Raw genomic sequence first — 24,300 nt, 5'->3', positions numbered from 1 at the left:
CTTGAAGATGTATCATGGGGGTGTTGCAACCTAGAAGACACAAATTTGACTAACAAGTTATAAGTACATGAGTCCAAAATTATGGAAAAGTAAAATAGATATATAAAATATGGAAAAATTAATATATTTTTTTAAAGATACTTTCTGCTTTGTTTTTCATGACCTTTGTCAATGACCTTGTTTGCTAATTGCCTTTCGGAAGAGCTCAGAAGATGTATACGAGTCATGAAGACATCGGGTTTGACTTTGAAGATGACCCCAAAGAGAAGAAGACACTCAAGCCGCATCCGGACATTGACGGCGGCTGGGCCTGGATGATCGTCCTCTCCTCGTTCTTCGTACACATCCTCATCATGGGCTCCCAGATGGCCCTGGGCGTCCTCAACGTGGAGTGGCTGGAGGAATTCCACCAGAGCCGCGGCCTCACCGCCTGGGTCAGCTCCCTGAGCATGGGCGTCACGCTGATTGTGGGTATGTCCGCACGCGGCCCCTTGGGACAGGGACCATGTAAGGTCCCTTGCTGTGTTTTTGCTGTTTGTTGCCGTCATGTTGATCCTGACACCTGGTGACCCCGTGTCCACTCATGTTTTATACCGTTGAGTCTTTAGACATTTAGATGTGGAAATTTCCAATTGGATTTTGAAATAAAAGTATTTTTTTAAAAAGGTCATGCTCACAAGAGATTTGAGCAACAAAGGTAACAAGTATTACATACGCAAATGGATTATGGTTAAAAATCTTCTTTGTCCAAAATTCTGTTTTGTATACGGTTATAATTCACTATGTACCGCAGTGCTCGTGCGTCAGTGAGACAGACCCTCCGTGAGATGGACTGACACTGGGGCGCTGCAGCGGGGCCAAGCAGAGCAGTGATGGCGAGACTGGGGCGGTGTCCAGCCTGTCATCCGTAGGGCCACTGTGAGTCAGAATCAACACGATGGCACCTAACCACAACAATAATCATTATTAGAAAGGTCTGTTTAACATTTTTTAATACCTTAAACAGAAACTTCAGCATAAACACTATACCAAGCCAAACAAACCTGTTACGGCTGAGTGGCTCCCCACATACGATGACATATGTCATATATTCCCACATATGTGTTTGAACTTGGTAGCAAGAGTGGCATCCACTTCCGTAAATAGCTTGCTTTCAGAAAGCCTATGAACCTGGAGAAAGAATGAAAGTCACACTCGCAAGTGTCGAGGACTTTCGTTCATTGGGTCGCTATGAGTCGCCTACGACTCGACGGCACTTAACAACAACATGTGTTTGAACTTTGATAAATGTCGATAGTTGTAGAGGGGCTTCAGGCCTTTTGTTCATAGGGTCGCTATGAGCGTGCTCGACTTGAAGGCGATCGACGACAAAAATAACGTATATTTTACAGAACAGAACTGCTCCCTGGACACGTCTTGACTGGAATCTCTGTAGAAGAGACCACCAGCTCTTTCTTCTATGGCACTGCTGGTGGGGTTTGATCTGCCAACCTTTAGGTTAGCAGCTGAGCATAAGCCCAAACTTGTATTTGTGGCCTTATCCAGGGGCCTAGCATCCAATTACAAAAGCCAGGTAATGATTTTATTTCAGAGTTCTAGTGTTTCTGATTTAAAGACTAGATCATATGTTATAAAATGTGTGCCTTTCAAAATAGATATGAAAGGCTTTTGATATGTTAGCACTCGGAGCTATTAGAGTAGAAGATCCATAAAGATTACAGCCTTCAAAGCCCAATGGGGGCAGTTCTACACCCTCCTACAGGACCATTTAGATGCTAATCAACTTGATAGCAATGAGTTTGAGAAGATTTTTTTCCTTTTAGTGAGGGAAATATTTTTCTTAATCCTTTTGGGTAATTACTACTATGCCTTAGTGTCTTTAATGTCTAATTTTATTATTTTTTTTTTAATGTAAGAAACTCATGCTACATTTTATCCTGGCTCTTTTTTCTGGGTTGGTGGGTCTGCGTGGATGAAGGCATGCATGTGTCTGATGGAGTAGGTACTCTTCATTAATTTACACATTAATGATTAACTGCATGAGTCTAATGAAGAGGTTCATTAACCTTGAGCGGCAAGTAATCAATGTCCTTCTTGATAATGTAGTGGTGGTTGGTGCCAAGGAGTTCCTTCTCAAGATAATGTGGTGTGGTGTGCGTGCGTGTGTATTTCTTTACCTAAGGAGACCAATGCTGGTCTAGTTTTAAAATTAAATAAGGGTACCATTACGTGGGTGAAGAGAATCAGTGACGGAAATTTGACATCTCTGTCTGCAGAATTATTTAACCGACTCTTCAAACCCTGCCTTGGCCTTGTTCAAACAAGGACTGGGGAAAATGCATTAAGGATGGACTTTGGTGGGGGGGACATTCCAGTTTTACGTGGGATTGGAGTTTAACTTCTCAATTAAGTTCACAAAGGAAAACTTTGCTTTCGTCACACTTAAAACTCTACTTCCACATAAATATTGAGTTTAGGATGAGGAAGAACTTTTCTAGACTTCATCTAAGAAGGGTGGACATGCCTGGATGGGAGGTGGGGGAGAGAGGGGAATTAAAACACAATTAAGGAAAAGAACTATGCTGGTATCTACCAGCTGCTCTGTGGGAGAAGATGGACAGTGTCTTCCAGTGCCATTAACTGCCTTTGAAAACCTGCTGAAGGGTCAGCTATGGGTCGGTTCCGACTCAATGTACACAACGACAAAATTCTCCAAGCAACCTAATAAGATTGTCTTAGATATTATCTTTTACTTTATGCGTTCCACAGAAACAAGGAGTGAAAACCAAGCAGGAAATTATTGGCTGCGATTTTGAACGTAACCTCAAAACATGAACATCTAGAGTGAAACCAAGTTTCTTCTTGGAGGATTTTGTAACTCCGTCTCACATACTTTGGGCACGTGGCCAGGAGGGACTGGTCCTTGAAGAAGGACATCATGCTCAGAAGGGTGGAGGGACAGCACAAGAGTGGAAGACCCTGGATGAGATAGATTGATACAGTAACTAGGGCAATGGGGGTAGGTGTGTCTGAGTCAGCGAGACAGCTTCAGAGCTGTTGTACACAAGGTTGCTATGAATCACTGTTGACTTGATGGCACATAACAGCAACAACACCTTCTACTGCAAGAGACCTGAAGGCGTAGAGCCTTACATGTTGAACTGCTGACTAGACGGTCAGCGGGTTGAATCTACCAGTCACTTCGATGGAGATGCATGAGCAGTCTGGTCCCGTTAAGATTTACAAACTCTGAATCCCAGTGGAGGGTCACCCTACGTTGGAATCAACTAACAACAGTGACTTTTTAACTCCTATCGATAGCGTCCTATGACTGTAACTCTGCATTCAGAATCCAGTTTGAGAGTCCCCGAATTCTGGGCAGTAGAATTTCAGATTGTAAACTAACATTCGTGAAGCGTTCCATATTTTTAGAGGATTAAACCAAGCTGCTCCTTGGAGGCAAGGATTGGGGCTTTGTCTGACATACTTTGGACATGTTGCCAGGAGGGACGGGTCCTTGGAGAGGGACATCATGCTTGGGAGGGTGGAGGGACAGCGCAGGAGGGGAAGACCCTCTATGAGATGGATTGATTCGGTGACTGGGGTAATCAGGATGGGTGTGTCAGAGGCGGTGCGGTTGGCGCAGGATAGAGCAGGGTTTAGGGCTGTTGTGCATAGGGTCGCTATGAGTCGGAAATGACTCAATGGCACATAACAACAACAAACTAACATTCTATAGGGACTCCTCGGTGACTCTCGGCCTGCTGCTGCTACGTCAGGTGAAGCTGGAGGAGGAGTTTACAGATAGATGGCTTCCACCCTCTAGGAGTTTTAAGCATAACCAATATTTTCAGGAAGTACCAGCCATCATGCTGGGGAAGGTCAGCTAAATAGAGGATGACCCTCGATGAGAGGGACTGACGTGGTGCCTACAGCAACGGGCTTGAACATGACAGGGAAACAGGAGAATTGTGCAGGATAGGGAAGGGCTCAGATGGGTTCTCCAGAGAGTGGCCATGAGTCATAGTCAACTCAATGACACCAGCAAGTTTTATGCACATAGAGTAGTTGTTGTTGGTGTTATGTGCCATTGAGTCATTTGCGACTCATAGCGACCCTATGTACAACAGACCTAAACGCCGTTCTATCCTGTGCCAACCTCGCTGTCTCAAACACATTCGTTCCCACAACTCCACTCACAGAATCGATCCATCTCATCGAGGGTCTTCCTCTCCTGCGCTGTCCCTCCACTCTCCCAAACATGATATCCCTTTCCAAGGACCAGTCCCTCCTTGCAACATGCCCAGAGTATGTAAGACGAAGCTTCAGAATCCGTGACTCCAGGGAACATTCTGGCTTCACCTTCTCCAGGACAAACCCGTTTGTTCTCCTAGCAGTCCATGGTATAGTCAACACTTTTGTCCAGCACCACAGCTCAAAGGCATCAATTCTCTTTCTATCATCCCTATTCACTGTCCAACTCTCCTATGCATAGCACATATTTGCAAAGACTATAGCCTGGATCAGGTGCACCTTAGTCTCCAGCCTGACATCGATATACCTTGTAAAAATAATCACAAATTATGTCACAGGGGCTGAAAAGAATTTCTTTCCTGTTGTTGTTGTTGTTAATTGCCTTCAAGTCGAGCACAACTCATAGTGACCTTCTGAACAAAAGGCCTGAAGCCTTTCTCTAACTATCAACATTTATCAGAGTTCTTAGAGTTTCCAGAGGCAACATGACAAAATCAGTAGATGTGAGTTGATTGATTCTCAGTTGTTGATTGGCAGGGTCCAGGTAATTCCAGCACTTCCGGAAGCCCAGCACTTCCCACGCACAGCAGAAGAAACGCTCCTTGGTCCTGCGTCGTGCTCACACTTACTGTTACCTTTGAGTCCATGTTGCAGCTCCCATGCCAGTCTATCTCAGTGAGAAGCCTCCTCTTCCTCACTGACTATATCCTAGCAAGCATGGCGTCCTTCTCCAGGGACTTGGTCTTCCCAATGACACACCCAAAGGACTTGACACGAAGTCTCACTTCACTCCCAACGGGCATTCCGGCTGTACCTTTTCCCCCAGTCAGACTGTTTGCTCTTGTGCCAGCCTGTGGTAGATGCAGTAGTTCTATCATGGATTTGCTAGATTCCTTCAGAAGATCCCAACTTATAACAAAATGCAATCACCTCCTCCGTGTCTACAGCGTCCCATGTGCTACCTCGGAAACCTTGGCCGTGGAGTTAGGGGAGCCGAAGGACTCAGCAAAGGAAAACTTGCTATTAATAGGTTTAGAGAAGTGGTTCTCCACCTAAGGAGCTTTCAGAAGTCCTGAGGTCAGGTGGCACCCAGCCCTTCAAATCGGAATCTCTTGCAATGGGATCCAGGTATTGGAATTGTCTTCCTTTTTTATGGACCTCCAAACTGACTCCAGTGTTCACCCAGGGCAGAGAGGCATTGATTTGAGGACTCCCCTTCACTGTTCAGGGACACTGGCGGTGCAGTGGTTAAGCCTTTAGCTGCTTATCAAAAAGATCGGTTCCAATTGCTCCGTGCGAAAGAGAAGAGGCAGCAAAAGGCTTACAGTCGTGGATACCGTATGAGGCAGATCTCCTCCATCCTGCAGGGTCACTATGAACTGGAATTGAATTGGGTTTGGTTTGGAGGTGGGGAGTGTTCTTGTACAAATTGTTAACACAGCTGCTAATGGGAAGGTTTGAGGTTCAAGGCCAGCCAGAAGCACCTTGGAAGAAAGCCCTGGGATGTACTTCTGAAAAAGCTGCCATCAGAAACACTCCCAAGTATGCTTCTCCCCTAACACACCTGGAGGGGTCCAGGCAGAGTGGGCATCATGGCAGTGGTGACGTTAGCACAGCGAGAGTTATTCCAGGAGATCTGGAGTTCAAAGCCTTCACCTACCAAGGTTCACCCACAAGATTACTCCTCTCCTCACCTGAGCTTTTTCCAGCCTATCAGAAAACAGACAGCATCCTGAGGGTGTTTCTTGGCAATGTGATACTTTATTACTGGGAAAGGGGCCAAGATTCAGATTTCTTCTGGAGAGAAAAAAGCCTGATAATGTGTCCCGTCTCCTCACTAAGCACAGAGAAGCGAGAGTCGTGGTGAGAGGGTGGCTGGGAAATTCAGATCCAGCTTTATTATCTCAGCTTCCTCATCTCTGCTCTGCAGACACTGGGAAGGGAGTTCTCTCCATCTGTTGGAATGGCTCTTGGATCCTGATCGTCGGTAAACAGTGGTTAAAAAGGAAACGGTTAGAAACCTTGGACTTGACTTACTGTATTGTGCAATGATGGTCTCAGCATGTCTGGGTCTGACTTTGTCCATCTGCAAATCGCAAACGTCCAAAGCCCCAGCATACACCGGCAAGCATTTCATCAACTGAGAACCAGACCCTGCTTCAATGTACCGTTCTCCTCAGGAAAGCAATGACAGGCAGACCAAGGAGCTGCTGTGGGATCTGCTCCAGACCACCACATGAAAGCCTCAATGGAGGAAACTGTGACAAGGTCAGTCACAAGGGTATTTCAGGTTCTCAGTGCTTCTATAAGCTGCAATTACGGCACGTTATAGTCTAGTAAGGGGGCTGTGGGGGTGCAGTCCTTACAGAGGGGCACTTCTAATCCAAAGGTGGTGTTCCTCGGGTGGTTCAAATCCACCAGCTTCTCCAAGGGAGAGAGATGGGTAATCTCTTTATAGCCTCAGAATTCCAGTGGGGTGTCAGCTGGGAATCAGAATCAACTCAACACCAGTGAGAGAGAGAGCAGTCTATGAGCGTACACGGCATGGTGGAAAAGGCTGAAGAATTGAGAAGACCCAAAATGTGACAGAGACACAAAGTGAGCACGGGGGGAAATGGTGCAGGTACACTTGTTTTACAGCAGCGTTGCTACCAGCCTTGTTTGTAAAACATACAATACCTGAGAAGTGCAGTAAAGTTAGGTGTGCCCATAGTGTACGTTTTAGTTATAGACTGATTCCAACAGACTGGAACAATTGCACCAACTAAGGAATTCCACACTCCTCCCTATTCCTCAAGTGCCTTTCAATGTCAAGTTATATAAACATTCAGTGTTTCAATCTCTGTTGCTTCTGAACTTTCTGTTACAATGGTAAATATGACCATGCTGTCAAGTTGTGATCCGTTGAACTTTTGTGTCATAAAAGGGCCCTTAACAGCAGAAGGACAATCCGTGCATTTTTCTCCTTTGTTCCCACCCACCAGAGTCATGCGGTCAATGGGCCATTGGTTTAGAAAAAGAAAAGTCATTGCACAGTCATCAAAGAAACATCTTCAATTTGTTGGTCCTGAACTTCAGTTGCCCCTGGTAATTCCATTAGAGGTTTACACTAATGTGCTTGTTTTATGTATTGGTTTTATGCTTATTTTTAAATACACATTTACATCACACCAATAAGGCCTGTATTTATGTATTGCAAATGGGAGCTCTGGTGACCTAGTGGGTAGAGTTGCACTGCTAACCCCCTAATGGCTTGATTGCACCAGCTGCAACTCTGAAGAATAACAGTTTTACACCCTCTGAAAAATCCACTGCAGTATCAGGTCAGTTCTGACTCCATGCACAAAACAACACTATTTAACTAATGTAAATGTTATGCATTTATAGCTTATAAATATGTAAGACATGCTATACATCATACAAATTTAAGCCTCAAGCTGCAATACTGAGAGATGTTATGTGAATAATCTTGAATGATTCAAGAAGTATCAAAAGAAGATGGAAGGAAAACCAGAGTCACTGTACCAAAAAGAATTGGCTGATATTGAAAAAATTTTGGAAGTATTACCATGAACGAGAACTAATGGTACTGAAGGAAGCAGGTCAAGCTGCACTGAAGGCATTGGCAAAAAATAAGGTCTCAGGAATTGCTGGAGTACCAAGTGACAAGTTTCAACTAGCAGATGCAGCCCCGGATGTGGTCACCTGTCTCTGGCGGGATATCTGGAAGACAACTACTTGACCAAATGACTGGAAGAGATCTATATTTGTTCTCATTCCCAAGAAAGGTGACCCAAAGGAATGTAGAAATTTATTGAACAATATAATTAATATCTCATGCTAGAAAAATAGTGCTGAAGACATTTAAAAATTACTGGAGCTGTACCTTGACAGAATTTCCAGAAGGTCAGGCTGGATTTAGAAGAGGTGGTGGCCCAATGAATTTTATTGCTGATGTCAGATGGATCCTAGTTGAAAGCAGAGAATACCTGAAGAATGTCTATTTGTGTTTTGACAACGCAAAGGCATTTGTGTGGATCATAACAAAGTATGGCTAACATTGAGAAAAATGGAAATCCCAGAACATCTAAATTATGCTCATATGAAACCTAGACCTAGACCAAGAAGATGTTGTGTGAACAAAGTAAGGGAGCACTGCATGGTTTAAAATCTAGACAGGTATGCGTTAAGGTTGTATCCTTTCTCCATACCTGTTCAGTCTATACATGGAGCAAATCATTGGAGAAAGTGGACTTTATGAAGAAGAATACGGCATCAAGACTGGAGGAAGACTCATCAACAACCTACATTATAGTGATGGCACAACTTTGCTTGCTGAAAAAATGAGGAGGACTTGAAACACTTGCTGTAGAAGATCAAAGACTACAGCTTTAAATATGTATTGCGTCTCAACATCAAAAAGACAAAAATCCTCACGTCTGGACCAATAGCAGCATCGTAATTGATGGAGAAAAGACTTCAACAGTTTCATCTTACTTAGATTCCCAGTCAACACCCTTGGTACTAGCAGTCAGGCGATCAGGAGATGTTTTGCACTGGGAAAATCCACAGTCAGTGACCTCTTCAAATGATGTCAATTTGAAGCAGTGGTGTCAGTTTAAGAGTGAGATGCACCTGATTTGGGCCACTGTCCTTTCAGTCACTTGCTTTGGGTCTGAGAGCTGGATAATGGATAAAAATGACAGAAGAAGAATTGATGCCTTTAAGTGGCGGTGTTGGAGAAGAGTCCTGAAAATCCCATGGACTGCCAAAAGAACAGACATGCCTTGGAAAAGGTGCTCCCAGACTGCTCCTTGGAGGCAAGGATGACAAAGCTTCATCTCACACAGGTTGGGCATGTTGCTAGGAGAAGACTAATCCTTGGAAAGGGACATTATGCTTGGAAAAGTGAAGGGTCAGCACAAGAGAGGAAAACCCTCAACCAGATAGACAGACACAGTGACTGTAGCCATGCGCTCAAGGGTGTCAGAGATGATGAAGATGACACAGGACAGGACAGGGTTCAGACCGATTGTTCATAGGTTTGCTAGGAGTCATACTTGATTCAATGACCCCTAACAACACCACATCTGATACGTGTAACATATTTATAGTGTCTCTGTGAGTTGGAATTGGCTTCCTGTAGGTTTTGAGGGTTTTGTTGTTTATAACATATTTACTATATTAAACCTATTTTAAAAGATTTATTTTTCTTTTCTGTAATGCAGCAGGTTAATCAAATTAATATCTTTCATCACTTTTAGGATCAGGGCTCTCAAAATCACCAGGCCAAAGAAACTCACTAGTAGACTGTGTATTCAAATGAATGTAAAAAGAGCTTGAACTTAGAAATAAAGTTTCATTTTAGTTTGGGCTAAAAAGAGGGCACTCCTTAGGGTTCATTAAGTTTTTAACCTGAAGTTGTCCTACTGAAAAGTAGGATTTCATAACTATACAAAGCGATAATGATCAATATAAGATGATGTTTAAAATGTGTCTTCTTACTGAAGATGAAGATAGTCTCTTTTTTTTTTTAATTTTTAAACATCAGAATGTCTATTTCAGTCTGAGTAAGGAGTCATTCATCACAAGGCTATCATTGGATATGTGACACTGGAAATGACCTCAAAACTAGCAAGAAAACATAGACTTGGAAATGAAAAGCACAGTGTCACTGTAAACAACTAATGTGTCTATAACATGGTACTTCAATATTAAAATTATCACATCTATTAAAAATGTGAATCTGTATATTTGTGAATTCTCACATTGTATCATAAATTCTTAACTTGATGGTCCAGTCAGGGACTAGGAAAGTCAAACAGTGGTCATGAGTCCTTTTCAGTGTGATTTTAAAGTTTAAAGACACTTTGATCCCTGAAAACTGCTTAAAAGATTCCTGGAAACAATTGCAGGAATGCCTACCCACAAAGAGCAGTACCGAGAAGCCCCTTCCTCGGCTCCCTTCAGGAGAAAACCTCCAGTGTCTAAGAGGACCACCCAGTAAGGAAAATGAGGGCAGGAGGCTGGGGGTTAGGCAAAAGGGAAGGGTGGAGACTGGCAAACCAAAGATTATTGCTCAACCAGCTGGGGTCAGCTACAACCTGGTTCAGCTACTGGGCAAAGTGAGTCCAGGTTGACACTGGACCTTCTGGGGATGTGCTTACATTTCTAGTGTTGATACTTATTTTTAAAAAAAAAAACAAACACTTTTTAAAGTTTTTCTCAGGTAAACAAATATACCCAGAGGTTGGAGGTCGACTCTGGACCTCTGGCTGGCCAGTGGGCAGTGATTCATGGTAATCTTAACACACAAGGCATTGTCTGGCCCTGAGCCATCGCCACAACCCTGGGTGCTTGAGTCCAGTGCTGTGTTTGCTGTGTGTCTGGGGCACCACCCGGCCAGGGCCTCCCCTTCCAGCATGATCACAGGGGGTCTTCTGCTGTGTCCTACGAGGTTCACATTGATGCCAGGCCATTCCTTGTAGTATACTTGTACCCCTAGCCTAGGACTTCTGTTCTGGGCAGGGCTGAAGCAGTGTGTGTACCTCTTTCAGGACCGCCTTCCTTGACGACTCACAACATTATGCTATCCCATGACCCTGTTTATGTCCATCTTTGCAGACTGGATGTTTCTGTATGTAAAGTGACAGCCTTCTGGTTTACGTAACAACTCTAAAACCCGACAGTCATAGAGTTGGTTCCAACACACAGTATCCCTTCGTTGGGTTGTTGGGATTGTAAACCTTCCTGGGGGGAACACTGCCCCTCTTTTTCCCCCCATGGGAAGTGGCAGATTCAACCTGTGGGCTCTTGATTAACAGCTTGACACACCACCCTGACTCCTTGTAATGTTTTTCTAATCCTTCGCCTTCGTATATGAGAAAGCGTGAAAATGCGATGCATTGGTTCCTCTCTTGCTGTTCTGTGACAGGGCCTTTCATCGGCTTGTTCATCAACACGTGCGGCTGCCGCTGGACAGCGATCGTGGGCGGCGTGGTGAACGCGCTGGGCTGGGTGCTGAGCGCCTACGCGGCCAGCGTGTCCTATCTCTTCGTTACCTTCGGCGTGGCGGCTGGTGAGTGAGCTGGTTGATGAAAATTTGGTTTTAAATGTTTCTAGGGCATTTTGAAAATGAATTTACAAACCATAAGATGATGTCTGGCCTGATTGTTCTGAACAGGATCTCAATACAAGGTCCTGGATAGAAACTCAAATTCATAATAAAGGCCAGGGTCACTGGTCTGACAGAGAGACTGGTAGACTCCTGAGATCAGGGCCTGTTCACCCTTCAATCCTGTAACAGCCGAAGGAGGGAGAGACATGGAAGGTGAACAAGAACTTAGAACATTCAGCCAGGAGGTACAAGGCAGTGGTGGCCCAGGGACAAAGCTCACCCAGCCGGAAGGGACAGGAAAGAAGGTGAATGGACACAGTCAATACACAAAGAGGAAGAAGAATGTTGCTTTATTGTGAGGACTGCAACCAATCGCACAAAACAAAACATGCATGAATTGTTGAATGGAAAACGAACCTGCTCTGTAATCTTCCACTCAAATCAAACAAAAAGCTAAAAAGGAAAAACATTTAACTTGGGAGCAAAGAAACCCATTGAAACGCTCTATCCATCAGTTTTCTCCACCTTCCTCTTTGCTTGTTGTTGTACCGTCCAGTCAGAACTGACTCGCAGCTAACACCAGTGAGTTTTCAGAGGCAGTAAATCACACAGGAGACTAGACAGTCTCCTTTCTCCCACGGAGCAACTGGTGGATTCGAACTGTGTACCCTTGGGTTGACAGTGCAATTCCTTACCACTAAGCCACCAGAGCTCCTTGCTAGACCAACAAAAAGCCAAACTCAGTGCCATGTCGTTGCTTCCAAGGCAGGGTGACCTTCCACCGGGCAGCTGAGGCTGTGAGTCATGGAGAGAGGAGACTGCCTAAGGTCATGCAACTGAGTGGTTAGAAAAAGGCTCTGGGGAGGGGGTGGAGGGGTGGGCAGGGAGGAAAGTGTGCAACAATGAATGAATGGAAATAAAAAAATAAAAAATATATTGTGATCTAAATAAGAATTTAGCCAGATTTCCTCGTGACAGAAGCTAATTTAGATTATGAAGGTATTTTAAGAAGACTCTTTAATTATTGGAATACATAAAAATTAAAAAAATTCTGAATGGTAACTCTGAACTATTTGAACATTACTTTAAATGGGGTTCATGCAGGGTCCAAAGTTCTAATAGGTGGATTTAAACCATCTACCTTTCTGTTAACAGCCCAACAAATAATACAAAACACCACTAGGATTCCTTCTTCTCCTCACTGCATTACAGCAAACATGTACTTTTGAATACAGGATACTGAATATGTCTTACGTATGGAAACCAGTGTCCCCATTATACCAGGCTTTCCTGAAGAAGTGAAGTTGAATTTCCGATGCCTGGTCCTAAGTACCAGCCCTTTCTCTCTCAAACACAGGAGAGGAGGGTAACATGCAGACCTCAGTGAAGAGAGTAAATGCTAACAAGTGAAGAACATTCTCCCGTTTAAAAGCTGCAGACTGGCTGTGAGTCACAGAATAAAGATCTTCTCCTTCAATCGTGTTCAAATTAATGAAACGGCAACAAAATCCACAAAAGCGTGGGGGCTTGTTATGAAACAAAGCCAGGGCAATTCAAACGTCCTTCCTGGTGAAGGAGGTTGGAATTGGCTGCCAGACAGCCCAGGTTTCCATATCCGTTCTGCAAAATGTGTTCTCGCCTGTAATTTCCTTTGTCAACAGGTAGCGGTCACACAGATAAACAGCACTTACTGTACAGCTGTGTTTCAGGGAGCCTGACCTCGCTTGATTGTTTTCTGATTAAGTGCAGAGCAGTAATCGTCCTAATAAATGCCCAGCTGGAACTCTGACCCTGTTGGAGCGAGGTTTACAGCTGTGTTTTAATAAGGTGCAAACTTGCAGTTGGGAATTATGATGTCATCTTAGGAAAAAAACCTAAAACAACCAAACAAAACCCAAAACCCATCACTCAGTTATATAACTTTAGGTAAGTTACTTCACCTACTAGGCCTCTGTTCCTTAGCCGCACGAGTTGACTAGAACTTAGTGACACTATGAACAGATGTGATCCTGCTCCATTCTGTCTGCAGCAGCTCAAGTCCATTGTCACAGTCCTTGCCTCAGTCCATCTTGTTCAGTATCTTCCCTTTTTCTGACTCTCCACCTTTCCCAAATTGATGCCTGTTTTTTTTACGTACTGGCCCTTCCAGATAACACAGCCAAAGTATGTGAGATGAACCTTCTTTGCCTCTAAGCAGCACCCTGGTTGCACTTCCCCTAACATAACATTATCAGCTCTTTTGACAATTCGTGGAATATTCAATACTCTTTGCTAGGACCATAGTTTAAAGGCATGGATTCCTCGTCTGTCATCCTTATTCATTGTCCAACTTTCAGGTGCATAGAAAGCCATTAAAAATACCATGGCTCCGGTCAGGTGCATCTCAGTTTTTAAACTGATATCCTTGCTCTTCAGCACTTTGAAGAGGTCCTTGACAGCAGATTTCTCCAGTGCAACATGTCTTTTGATTTGACTGCTGCTGCCGTGGGTGCCGAAGAGAAAATGGATCAAGTGAAATTAGATCATTGACAACTTGAATCTTTTTTCCTTTTGTCATGATGTTGCCTACTGGTCCAGTGGGGAGGATTTTTGTTTGTTTGATGTTGATATGTAACCCCTACTGAAGGCTTCAGTCTTGAATCTTCTGTGATAAATGCTTGAAGTCCTCTTCACTTTCTACAAGCAAGGTTGTCTTATCTGTACAGAGCAGGAAAAAAGAAAGCATTTAACCCTGACACACATTTCCCCCCACCCCCCACCCCAGGTTTCTTTTCTTTTTTTAAATTGATATTTTAGGCGAGCTCTGGTGGCCTAGTGGCAAGAAGTTGCACTGCAATCCCAGAGGTGTGTGGTTCAAATCCACTAGATGCTTTGCTGGAGAAGGAGGAACAATTTCCTCCTGTACCAGTCAGATCTGATTTGACGGTACACACACACACAAATAATAAAATTTTAAAAAATAAATAAATTGATATTTTAACTAATGTTTACAGAAAACTTGGATTTCTATTCATTCATTGCACATTTTCCTCCCTATGCCTCACCCAGGTCACTTTTCTCTTTAAAAAGATTCTTTCATTGTTGCACAGTTTCTTCCCTCCCCCCGCCCCCCAGTCCACTTTGCTATGCACCTCTTATTCTTGACCATTATCATGCAAATAATATCTAATTATATATTTCTTCTATATAGTTCTTTCCTTCATCTGTTTCAATGAAGTGTTCATTATTTATCCCAATTATTTATTCCATTAGTTTCCCCCCAAACCTCATGTCAGTCTTGTTTTGTAACAATGGCATTATTCAATATTTGTTCTTTTATGTCTGAGATATTTAATTCAGTATAATGTCCTCCAGAGTCACCCATTTTGAATAATATTTTATGAGTTCCTTGTTTTTCAGTGCTGCGTAGTATTCCATGGACACACACCTTTCTTGATTTTTTAAACCATGCGGTGTTTCCTTGTTCTATTCCAACAACTTGCTTCTTTGTCTAGGTGTGGGTTTTGCCTGAGTGTTCAGGGATTCCCATTCTTCTCAATGTTATCCATAATTTGTTATCATCTCTGAAAAAGGACATCATAACTCATAAAGTGGAGTCAGTAAAAAAGGAGGAAGACCCTTAAGGAACCACATATCTGTGCGGACTCTACCTTCCTCCAAATTACTGCTGTGTCCAGTCTTGTAGCCCCTGGTCAATTCATCTGGTTGAGGGTTGTCTTCTTCACGGACCCTCTGCTCTATCAGTACCTCTGTGATATCCTCCTACAGGGACTGGTGCCTTCTGATAACATGTCCAGAGACGTGAGGAGAAGTCTCGCCATCCTTGCTTCTTTTTTTTTTTCTATAATTATATTTTATTAATTTTCATAAACATTTACAGAGATTATGGGCTTCCATTCATTCATTGTTGCACTATTCTCTCTACCCTCCTCCCAGTTTGTTCTTGTCCAAATGCCACAGTGCTTGTCAAAGCCAGTTCTGATTAATCTTCTTTGTCAGTGTGTCCTTTGCCATTCCCTATCACTCCTCCCTGAGAGAGACTTCACCCTGAGTCATAAGGAAAAGGGGATGGCGTATTCTCTTAGCTACTTCCTGCTGAAAAGGGACGCTGTGGGTTTCAGGGTGAAGATCTTCTCTCACTACTCTAAAGGGCCCCTTTGGCAGTAGGAAACACATAGACTATATGGAGATTGATTTTGGAATTTAGATGCACTCTTGTTGATTGTGCTTGGCTGTACATGTTCATATCCTTCAAGATGTATCATGGGGGTGTTGCAACCTAGAAGACACAAATTTGACTAACAAGTTATAAGTACATGAGTCCAAAAATTATGGAAAAGTAAAAGAAAAGATTCTTTCATTGTTTTACAAACCCTCCCCCAGGTCCCCTCCACCATGTAGCCCTCGCTCTAGTCTCCTGTGATGACAGAGATACCCAGTTATATCTCTCTTTTAAACGGTTCTCTCCCTCCTCTGCTTCAGTGCAGTATACATTATTGAACCCATCTTACTCAGTCTCTCCCCAACCCCAAGGACAGTCCCATTCTACAACAGTGGCATCATGTAATATTTGTCCTTTTGTGACTGGGATATTTCACTCAGCATAATGTTCTCCAGAGTCAACCATTTTGAATAATATTGCATGAGTTCCTTGTTTTTTAATGCAGCATAGTATTCCATTGTGCGAATATACCACAGCTTCTCTAGCCATTCATTTGTTGATGGGCACTTAGGTTGTTTCCAACTCCTTGCTATTGTGAACAAAGCTGCAATAAACATGGGTGTGCATATATCTGCTTGGATGTCAGCTATGGTCTCTTCAGGGTATATTCCCAGTAGTGGAATTGCTGGGTCAAATGGTATCTCTATTTGCAACTTTTTGAGAAAGCGCCATACTGCTTTCCACAGGGGTTGCACCATTTTACACTCCCACCAACAGTGAATCAGGGTTCCAGTTTCTCCACAACCTCGCCAGCATTTGTTGCTTGCTGTTCTGTTAAATTTTGCTATTTTGACTGGGGTGAAATGATATCTCATAGTTGTTTTAATTTGCATCTCTCTTAGGGCTAGGGATTTTGAGCATTTCTTCATGTGTTTGTTAGCCATCTGAATGTCGTCTTCGGTGAAGTGCCTGTTCATATCCTGTGCCCATTTTTCTACTGGATTATTTACCTTTATCTTGTTGTGGCCATCCTTGCTTCTAAGGAGTATTCTGGAAGCACTTCTTCCAAAACAAATCTGATCCTTTTTCTGGCAGTCTGTGGTCCAGTCAGTACCGCTGGCCAACACCGCAACTCAAGGGCATCGATTCTGCCATCTTCCTTCTTCACTGTGCAGCTTTCCACTGCATATGAGGCAGCTGAAGACACCATGACTCCAGCCAGGCGTACCCTAGTCTTTAAGGTGGCACCTTTGCTCTTTTAACCCTTTAAATAGACTTTTCACAGCACATTTGGCAGTGGAGCCCCCATTTAATACGAGACAAAAGCTAAATGCAAAGATCTGCAGCAAAAAGCAAGTATAGATAGATAGATAGATAGATAGATAGATAGATAGATAGATCACTGAACAACTTATATTTGCAAATACCTTTTCTAACGTTTACATTTGTCTATGTTGTTGTTGTTGTTAAGTGCCATCAAGTCGCAGGTAACTCATAGCAAACCTATGAACAAGGTCCTGGACACTTCCTGTATAACTTTTGTCCTTTCTCCATTTGTCTATATCCTTTATAAATGGGAATCCCAGAACACTTAATTGTGCCCATGCAAAACCTATACTTAGACCAGGAAGCAGATATCAGAACAGAGCAGGGAAACACTGCATGATTCAAAATTGGGAAAGGAGTGTGTCAGGGATGCATCCTGTCTCCATACCTTTTCAATCTGTATGCAGAACAGATCATTTGGGAGGCTGGAGTTTATGAGGAGGAATGTGGCATCAGGATTGGAGGAAGACTCACCAACAACCTGCGTTATACAGATAACACAACCCTGCTTACTGAAACTGAGGAGGACCTGAAGCACTTGCTGCAGAAGGTCAAGGACTGCAGCTTTCAATATGGATTGAAGCTCAACAGCAAAAAACCAAAGATTCTCACCACTGGACCAATTGGCAGCAACATAGTAGATGGAGAAAAGATTGAGATCGTTCATCATTTCAGCTTACTTGGTTTCATGATCAGCACTCTTGGCACTAACAGTCAGGAAAACAAAAGATGAATTGGATTAGGAAAATCTGTTCTCAGGGACCTTCTCAGAGTGCTGAAGAGCAAAAATTTCAGTCTAGAGACTGAGGTGTGTCAGATTCGGGCCATGGTCTTTGCAATTACTTGTCACCCATCAGAGAGTTGGACTATGACTGAGGATGATAGAAGAAAAATCAGTGACTTTGAGATATGGTGCTGAGGAAGAGTACTGAACATACTATGGACTGCCAAGAGAATAAACAGGTCTGTCCTAAAGAGAGTTAAACCAAGTTTCTCCTGGGGGGCAAGGATTTTGAAGCTCTGCCTGACTTAATTTGGGGACGTTGCCAGGAGGGACTAGTCCTTACAGAAGGATACCATGCTTGAAAGGGTTGAGGAGAGCACAGGAGAGGAAGACCTTGGATGAGACTGTTTGACACAGTAATTAGGTGTGTCAGAGACAGTGAGACTGGCTAAGGATAGGGTAGGGTTCGGGGCTATTGTACACAGAATTGCTATGAGGCGCAGGAGACTTGAGGGCACAACAATAATAAAAACATGTCCTTTATTTTAAGAAGTGATAGAATCAAAGCGTGTGGGGAAATATTCCTCAATTAAGCACAAGATGAGTACCTGCTTGTTGTGTAGATGACCTTCTGTGGTGAAGGCAGTCTGAGAAATTTCTGAGCTCCATCCTCATGAACTGGTTCCTCAAGACCTCTCCCCTGACCACACTGGCCTAGGACTTCCAGGTGGAGGCCTCAACTCCCAAGCATTTAGTGTTCCCCTTATTTTCTCTTTTTCTAATGAGTTTGGATTTTTTGGAGGGAGGTTCCTTTCTTTTTTAATCTTTAAAAGCCTTTTTAATTATGAAAGTTTAGCAATTTTATTGGGTTTGTTACACACTCATTCCTAGAAATTTTTAGAACATTCATTACAATTGACTAATGTAATTAATTTATTACAACGCCTTCTCAAATCTGGTTAGGGACTGGTGACTTTGTGATAAGGAGCGCTGCACTGTCAAACCCAAAGGCATTCAGTTCAAATCCACCAGCTGCATGTAGGTGGTGCACAGTCTCCTTCCATATGATTTGCAGTCTCTGAAAACCAGCTGGAGGGTCACGTGTGAATCTCTCTCACTGGAGGCGAATAGAGGAACTGTACTGAAGTGTGGCGCTCTCTCTTTTTTTTGCTTCATTTTTTTAATTAATTTTAATGAAAGTTTACAGAGACTTAGGGTTTCCAGTCCTTCATTGTTGCACTTTTCTTCCTACTCACCCCCAATTCACTCTTTTCCTTGAAAAGAAAAACTCTTTCATTGTTATGCAATCCCTCCCCTCAAGTCCACTCCACTGTGCAGCCTTCACTCTGGACTTCTGTAATGACAAGAATACCCATTCATATATCCCTTTTAAACAGTTTTCTCCTTCAACTGTTTCAATGCAATATACATCATTTCTCCCCTCCTTTTCTGTCTTCCCTCATCCTCGATGTCAGTCTACTTTTACAACACTGGCCTTGTGCAATATTTGTCTTTTTGTGACTTTGCTATATAACCCAGCATAATGTCCTCCAGAGCCATCCATGTCCCTAACTGTTCTGTTGCTTCGTCCTCTCCTCACCTGCAGGCTTTGGCAGCGGCATGGCCTACCTCCCCGCGGTCGTCATGGTGAGCAGGTATTTCCAGAAGCGCCGCGCGCTGGCTCAGGGCCTCAGCACCACGGGGACCGGGTTCGGGACCTTCCTGATGACTGTGCTGCTCAAGTACCTGTGCGCCGAGTACGGCTGGCGCAACGCCATGTTCATCCAGGGCGCCGTGTCCTTGAACCTGTGCGTGTGCGGGGCGCTCCTGAGGCCGCTGGCCGCCGTGGAGGACAGGCCCGGCTCCGCAGAGCAGGATGCGGCGGTCCTGGCGGCGCCCTCAGCCGAGTCTGTAAAGCCGGACGGGCTCGGGGGCGCGGACAGGGGTGGCGGGCCCGCCGAGGAGCCGTGCGCCCTGCCGGCCGCGGAGCGCAGGGACCCGGGGCGGTGCCGGCGGGACGCGTGCGCCCTGCGCGCACTCAAGGCCATGGGCCGCCTCACCAGGAGCGCCAGGCGCGGCTTCCGGGACTGGTACGCCGGCTACTTCGGAACCGCCTCGCTGTTCACCAACCGCATGTTTGTGGCCTTCATTTTCTGGGCTTTGTTTGCCTACAGCAGCTTCGTGATCCCTTTCATCCACCTCCCGGAAATCGTCAACCTCTACAACCTGTCGGAGCAGAACGACGCCTTCCCGCTCACGTCCATCATTGCCATCTTGCACATCTTCGGGAAGGTGATCCTGGGCATCGTGGCCGACCTGCCGTGCATCAGCGTCTGGAACGTCTTCCTGGTGGCCAACTTCTCCCTCGTCATCAGCATCTTCATCCTGCCGCTGATTCACAGCTACACCGGCCTGGCGGCCATCTGCGCTCTCATCGGCTTCTCCAGCGGCTATTTCTCCTTGATGCCCGTAGTGACTGAAGACTTGGTTGGAATCGAACACCTGGCGAATGCCTACGGCATCATCATTTGTGCCAATGGCATCTCAGCGTTGCTGGGACCACCTTTTGCAGGTAAATGGGGTCAAAGTCTTAAGAACAGGGAGTTGTGAAGGGTTCCGGCCCTTTCCCTATGCTGGTTGCATCATAGTGGCGCGCTGGTGGGGCTGGTCCATATGGAGTTGCACTTGCAACCTAAAAGTGATACCTCTCTGGCAGTTTAGATCCTGGTTCTGCAGAAGAAAGATGAGCAATCTCCTCTCTTACCTGTAGCCTTCAAAAGCCCCCTGGAGGGTCAGCTATGAGTCAGCTCCAACTCAAAGCTTTGAGGGTTTTTTTGGCTTTTTTTTAAAGCACTGTCTCATGGACACATAAAGGCTGCCGTAGCTCCAGCAATTGCACCCTATTTGTAGCAACAAGGAGGAAGGAGTAAAGGCTCAGTCCCGGATGTCTCTGCCTACATTTGATTGGCAAGAACAGTATCACACAGCAAGTCTGAACTACAAGGGGACTATTTTGTTCTCTAGCCTCTTTCATTCTTCTAGGTCATATAGCTCTGGTCTGTCCATTTGCTGTACAGAGGTAACTTGTGGTTACTGTGATTCTAAACACTGTGACACTGATATGTCAGATGTGCTAATGGTTACCCATGGTGGACAGTGTTTGGTGAAGCTCCCTGATTAAAACAAGCTTGGGAGCAGGAGTGGCATCCACTTCCAAAATGGCTTGTCTCCAGAAACTCTGTTAACTTGGAGAAAGGATGAAAGTTATACAAGTGTTCAGGCCTTTCGTTCATATGTGGCTATGAGTCGTCTACAACTCAATGACCCTTAACAACAACAGCCTCTAGTAGAAGAAAAAGGAGAAAAGAATAGGGTTGGAGATTCTATCCACCAACAAACTCTACCTGCTGGAAATGTTAAATATTCTGTGAAGTGGGGACAGTACCACAGCAGTAACATCGCTTCATTCGCCCTCTGGCCCTTCGGATGTACAGTGTGGAAATGGAACCTATTGTTGATGGTTCAGTAGCAGCATCACCACACAGTTGGGAGATGCTTCCTAAGTAACACGTGATCCAGGTCAGTTAAAGCGCTGAAGTTTGCCAGCTGGGTTCCCAGTTCCCAGGGTGATGTCCTCATCCTTCTGTCCATCAGCGAATGCTCTTTCTCGAATGAATGTGCAACAAATGATGGCTAGAGGAAAGCGAACTGTACCCTACACTCAAGGCTTCAGGTCTCATCTCTGCCTGCTGCCAAGTTCTTCCCTAGTGGTGGATTCTGCAGCCAAATTGGATCCAAGTGTAGTAAAAACCACTGTATCAGTGGTTGGGAACCTTCTGTGAATGAAGATGAAACGCTGCTCAGGGATTCTAAAACCAGTACCCAAATGTGCTGCTTGGGCCAACAACTTGAAGGGACATTTCCTCCCTTGTGAGTTTCTATTACTTCTACTAAACTAATTTACCAAGCTAAGTAGTAGACTGGTGTGCCAGGGGAGGAATGAATGAGAGGAGGGATGGTAGATGGCGTTTATTGGCTAATGGCATAATGTTTACTTTCTAGACCAAAGAGTCTACATTGCAGTGAGATGCATTCAGCTCATTGCTGTCAAGTCAAAACTGAGTCGTAGTTGACCCTCTACTGTGGGCGCAAAGCTGTAAATGACACGGGAGGAGATTGGCAGCCCCCTCAGAGCAGATGGTGGAGTCCAGCCACAAGAGCTGTGGGCGTTGGGTTACCAGTGCTACTCTGTGTGGACCACGCAGGCCGAGCTTGTGTGTGTATATGTGTGTGTGAATGAACACCCACGGCTATCAAATTAATTCCAACTACAGTGACTCTACGGACTCTGGTGGCCTAGTGACAAGAAGCTGTGCTGCAGTCCTGAAGGCTTGCAGTTCGAAGCCATCAGCTGCTCCGCAGAAGGATGGGCATTCTCCTCTCATGTGATTAACAGCTTCTGAAAATCTGTCAGAGGGTCAGATCTGGATCATTTCCTATTCAATGGTACAGAGCAACCAAATACGGCGACTCTGCAGGACAGAGCAGGCCTGCCCCATAGCGTTTCCAGGGCTTCACCCCAGGACGGTGAAACGTTGCCTCGCCTCCTTCGGGTATGTTGTCAGGAGGGGGTCTGTTCTTGGAGAATACCATCGTGCTCGAAAAGGTGGAGGGTCAGTGTAAGAGAGGAAGACCTTCATCTGGGTGAACTGACACGCTGGTTGTAACAACGGGCTCAGGTGTGCCAGAGATGGTGAGGATGGCACAGCATAGGGCAGGGTTCCTGTCTGCTGTCATAGGGTGGCTGTGCATCTCAGCTGACTTGACAACAAAACAGCATCCGCTGGGGCAGTTCTGCCCTCCATGTGGGGTTGCTATGAGGGGAAGCTCCCCTTGTCGCTGTGGTTAGGAGCTGTGAGTTGGTTTCTGCTGTGAGTGGCTCTGTGAATGACAGACCCTGCCCGGCCCTGCACCATCCTCAGAGCGCTGTGGTGCTTGAGTGTATCCTGTGGTGCTTGTGGCGCCTGTCAGCCCAGCTCATCGGGGGACTTCCTCCTCACTGACCCAAAGCACCATGACCTTCTGCAGGGACTGGCCACTCCTGATAAAATGTCCACAGTCTGTGAGACAAAGACTGCATTCCTTCCAAGACAAATTCCTTTGTTCTCTTGACAATCCATGGTCTATTCATTTCTCTTTTCATCCACATCATAACTCAAAGGCATCTCTTCTTCTTTAGCCTTCTCCATCCACTGTCCGGCTTTCACATGTATATGGTATTAGGTGCCGTGGGGTTGGGTACGACCCTTAGTGACCCTATGAACAACAGATCGGAACCCATCCTATCCTGGTCCATCCTCGTCTCTGACACGCTCTAGCCCATTTTGACAGTTGCTGTACAGTAGCAGTTCATCTCCTTGAGGGCCTTCCTATCTTTCATTGACCCTCCACCTTTCCAAGAATAATGTCCCTTTCTAAGGAATATTCTCTCCTAACATTCCCAATGTCTGTGAGACAAGGTTTCACCATCTCTGCCTCCAAGGAACCCTCTGACTGCACTTTTTTCAGGACATATCCACTAGTTCTTTTGGCAGTCCATGGGATGGGTATTCAGTACTCTTCTCCAACACTAGAATTCAAAAAGCATCAATTCTTCTTCCGTCATCCTTATTCATTGCCCAGCTCTCAGATACAGAGCAAGTGATTGGAAAGACTATGGTCTGAATCAGGGGTACCTTAGTCTTTAAACTGACATCATTGCTCCGTAGCACATGTGTATGAGGGAATTGAAAATAGCATGAATTGGACCAGGCACACCTTTACAATGACATCCTTGTTCTGCAGCCCTTTGGAGAGTTCATTAGCAGCAGATTTGTGCCCAGACACTCATCTAGAATTTGGCATCTGTAACCCACCCAGCAATGCTGTAGAAGAAAGTCGTGATGTTCTGATTGGATAAAGATGGCAGCCAAGAAAACCCTAGGGAACATCTGTGCTTGTAACACGGGGTCTCCAGGAGTCAGATCAGCTCAGTGACAACTAACAGCAGCAACAGTTGGGATTCCACTTGGTGCAACCCCAATATAAGAACTGACAGGTGGTGTACCTCTAACCGCAAACTATAGGACAGTCAGGCACGCTGGTCTCCTGCCTCTTTTCTGGCCCCAGCTGAGGCCTATGATGGTGCAGCAGGAGGTGAGCATTTGGCAGGGACAGTGGGTCAGCTGGATTTTTGGTGCTGGTGCTAGTGCTGGGCACAAGGCCCAAGGGCCACTAGGCATAGAGTGGTGACTCACCTGTCCTCCTTGTTGCCTATAGAGGTCTGCAAGGGCTCCTCAAGTGTGTCAGAGACGATGAGGATGGCACAGGGTAGGACAGGGTTCAAGTCTGCTGTTCACAGAGTTGCTATCAGTCAGACTCTACACCATCTAACAACATCACATGGTACAAGCAGTTAACATGCTTGGCTGCAAAACAAAAGTTTAGAGGTTCGAATCTACCCAGATTTGTGTTGGAAAAAAGGTCTGGCATCAGGATTGGTGGAAGACTCATCAACCTGCGTTATGCAGGTGACACAACCCTGCTTGCTGAAACAGGAGGACCTGAAGTGCTTGCTGCAGAAGGTCAAGGACTGTAGCCTCCTAAATGGATTGATGCTCAACATTAAGAAAACAAAGGTTCTCACCACTGGGCCAATTGGCAGCATCAGTATGGATG

The 24,300-nt window shown here is 45.0% G+C and overlaps 1 protein-coding gene across 1 annotated transcript in view; it reads left to right on the top strand.

The window, feature by feature from the left end:
- The first annotated feature begins 212 nt into the window (after window positions 1-212).
- SLC16A14 (solute carrier family 16, member 14) overlaps window positions 213-24,300 on the top strand; it is a 28,607-nt gene continuing 4,519 nt past the window's right edge. Inside the window, exons 1-3 of the mRNA XM_006890330.1 lie at window positions 213-471; window positions 11,189-11,332; window positions 19,190-20,155. Coding sequence (XP_006890392.1) covers window positions 213-471; window positions 11,189-11,332; window positions 19,190-20,155 — 1,369 coding nt within the window. The remainder of the gene's footprint in view (window positions 472-11,188; window positions 11,333-19,189; window positions 20,156-24,300) is intronic.

The sequence above is a fragment of the Elephantulus edwardii genome, unplaced genomic scaffold (genome assembly GCF_000299155.1).
Source record: "Elephantulus edwardii isolate Elephantulus edwardi_28Jun2011 unplaced genomic scaffold, EleEdw1.0 scaffold00087, whole genome shotgun sequence".
Taxonomy (NCBI): Eukaryota; Metazoa; Chordata; class Mammalia; order Macroscelidea; family Macroscelididae; genus Elephantulus; species Elephantulus edwardii.
This window is presented reverse-complemented; position numbering and strand designations above follow the sequence as displayed.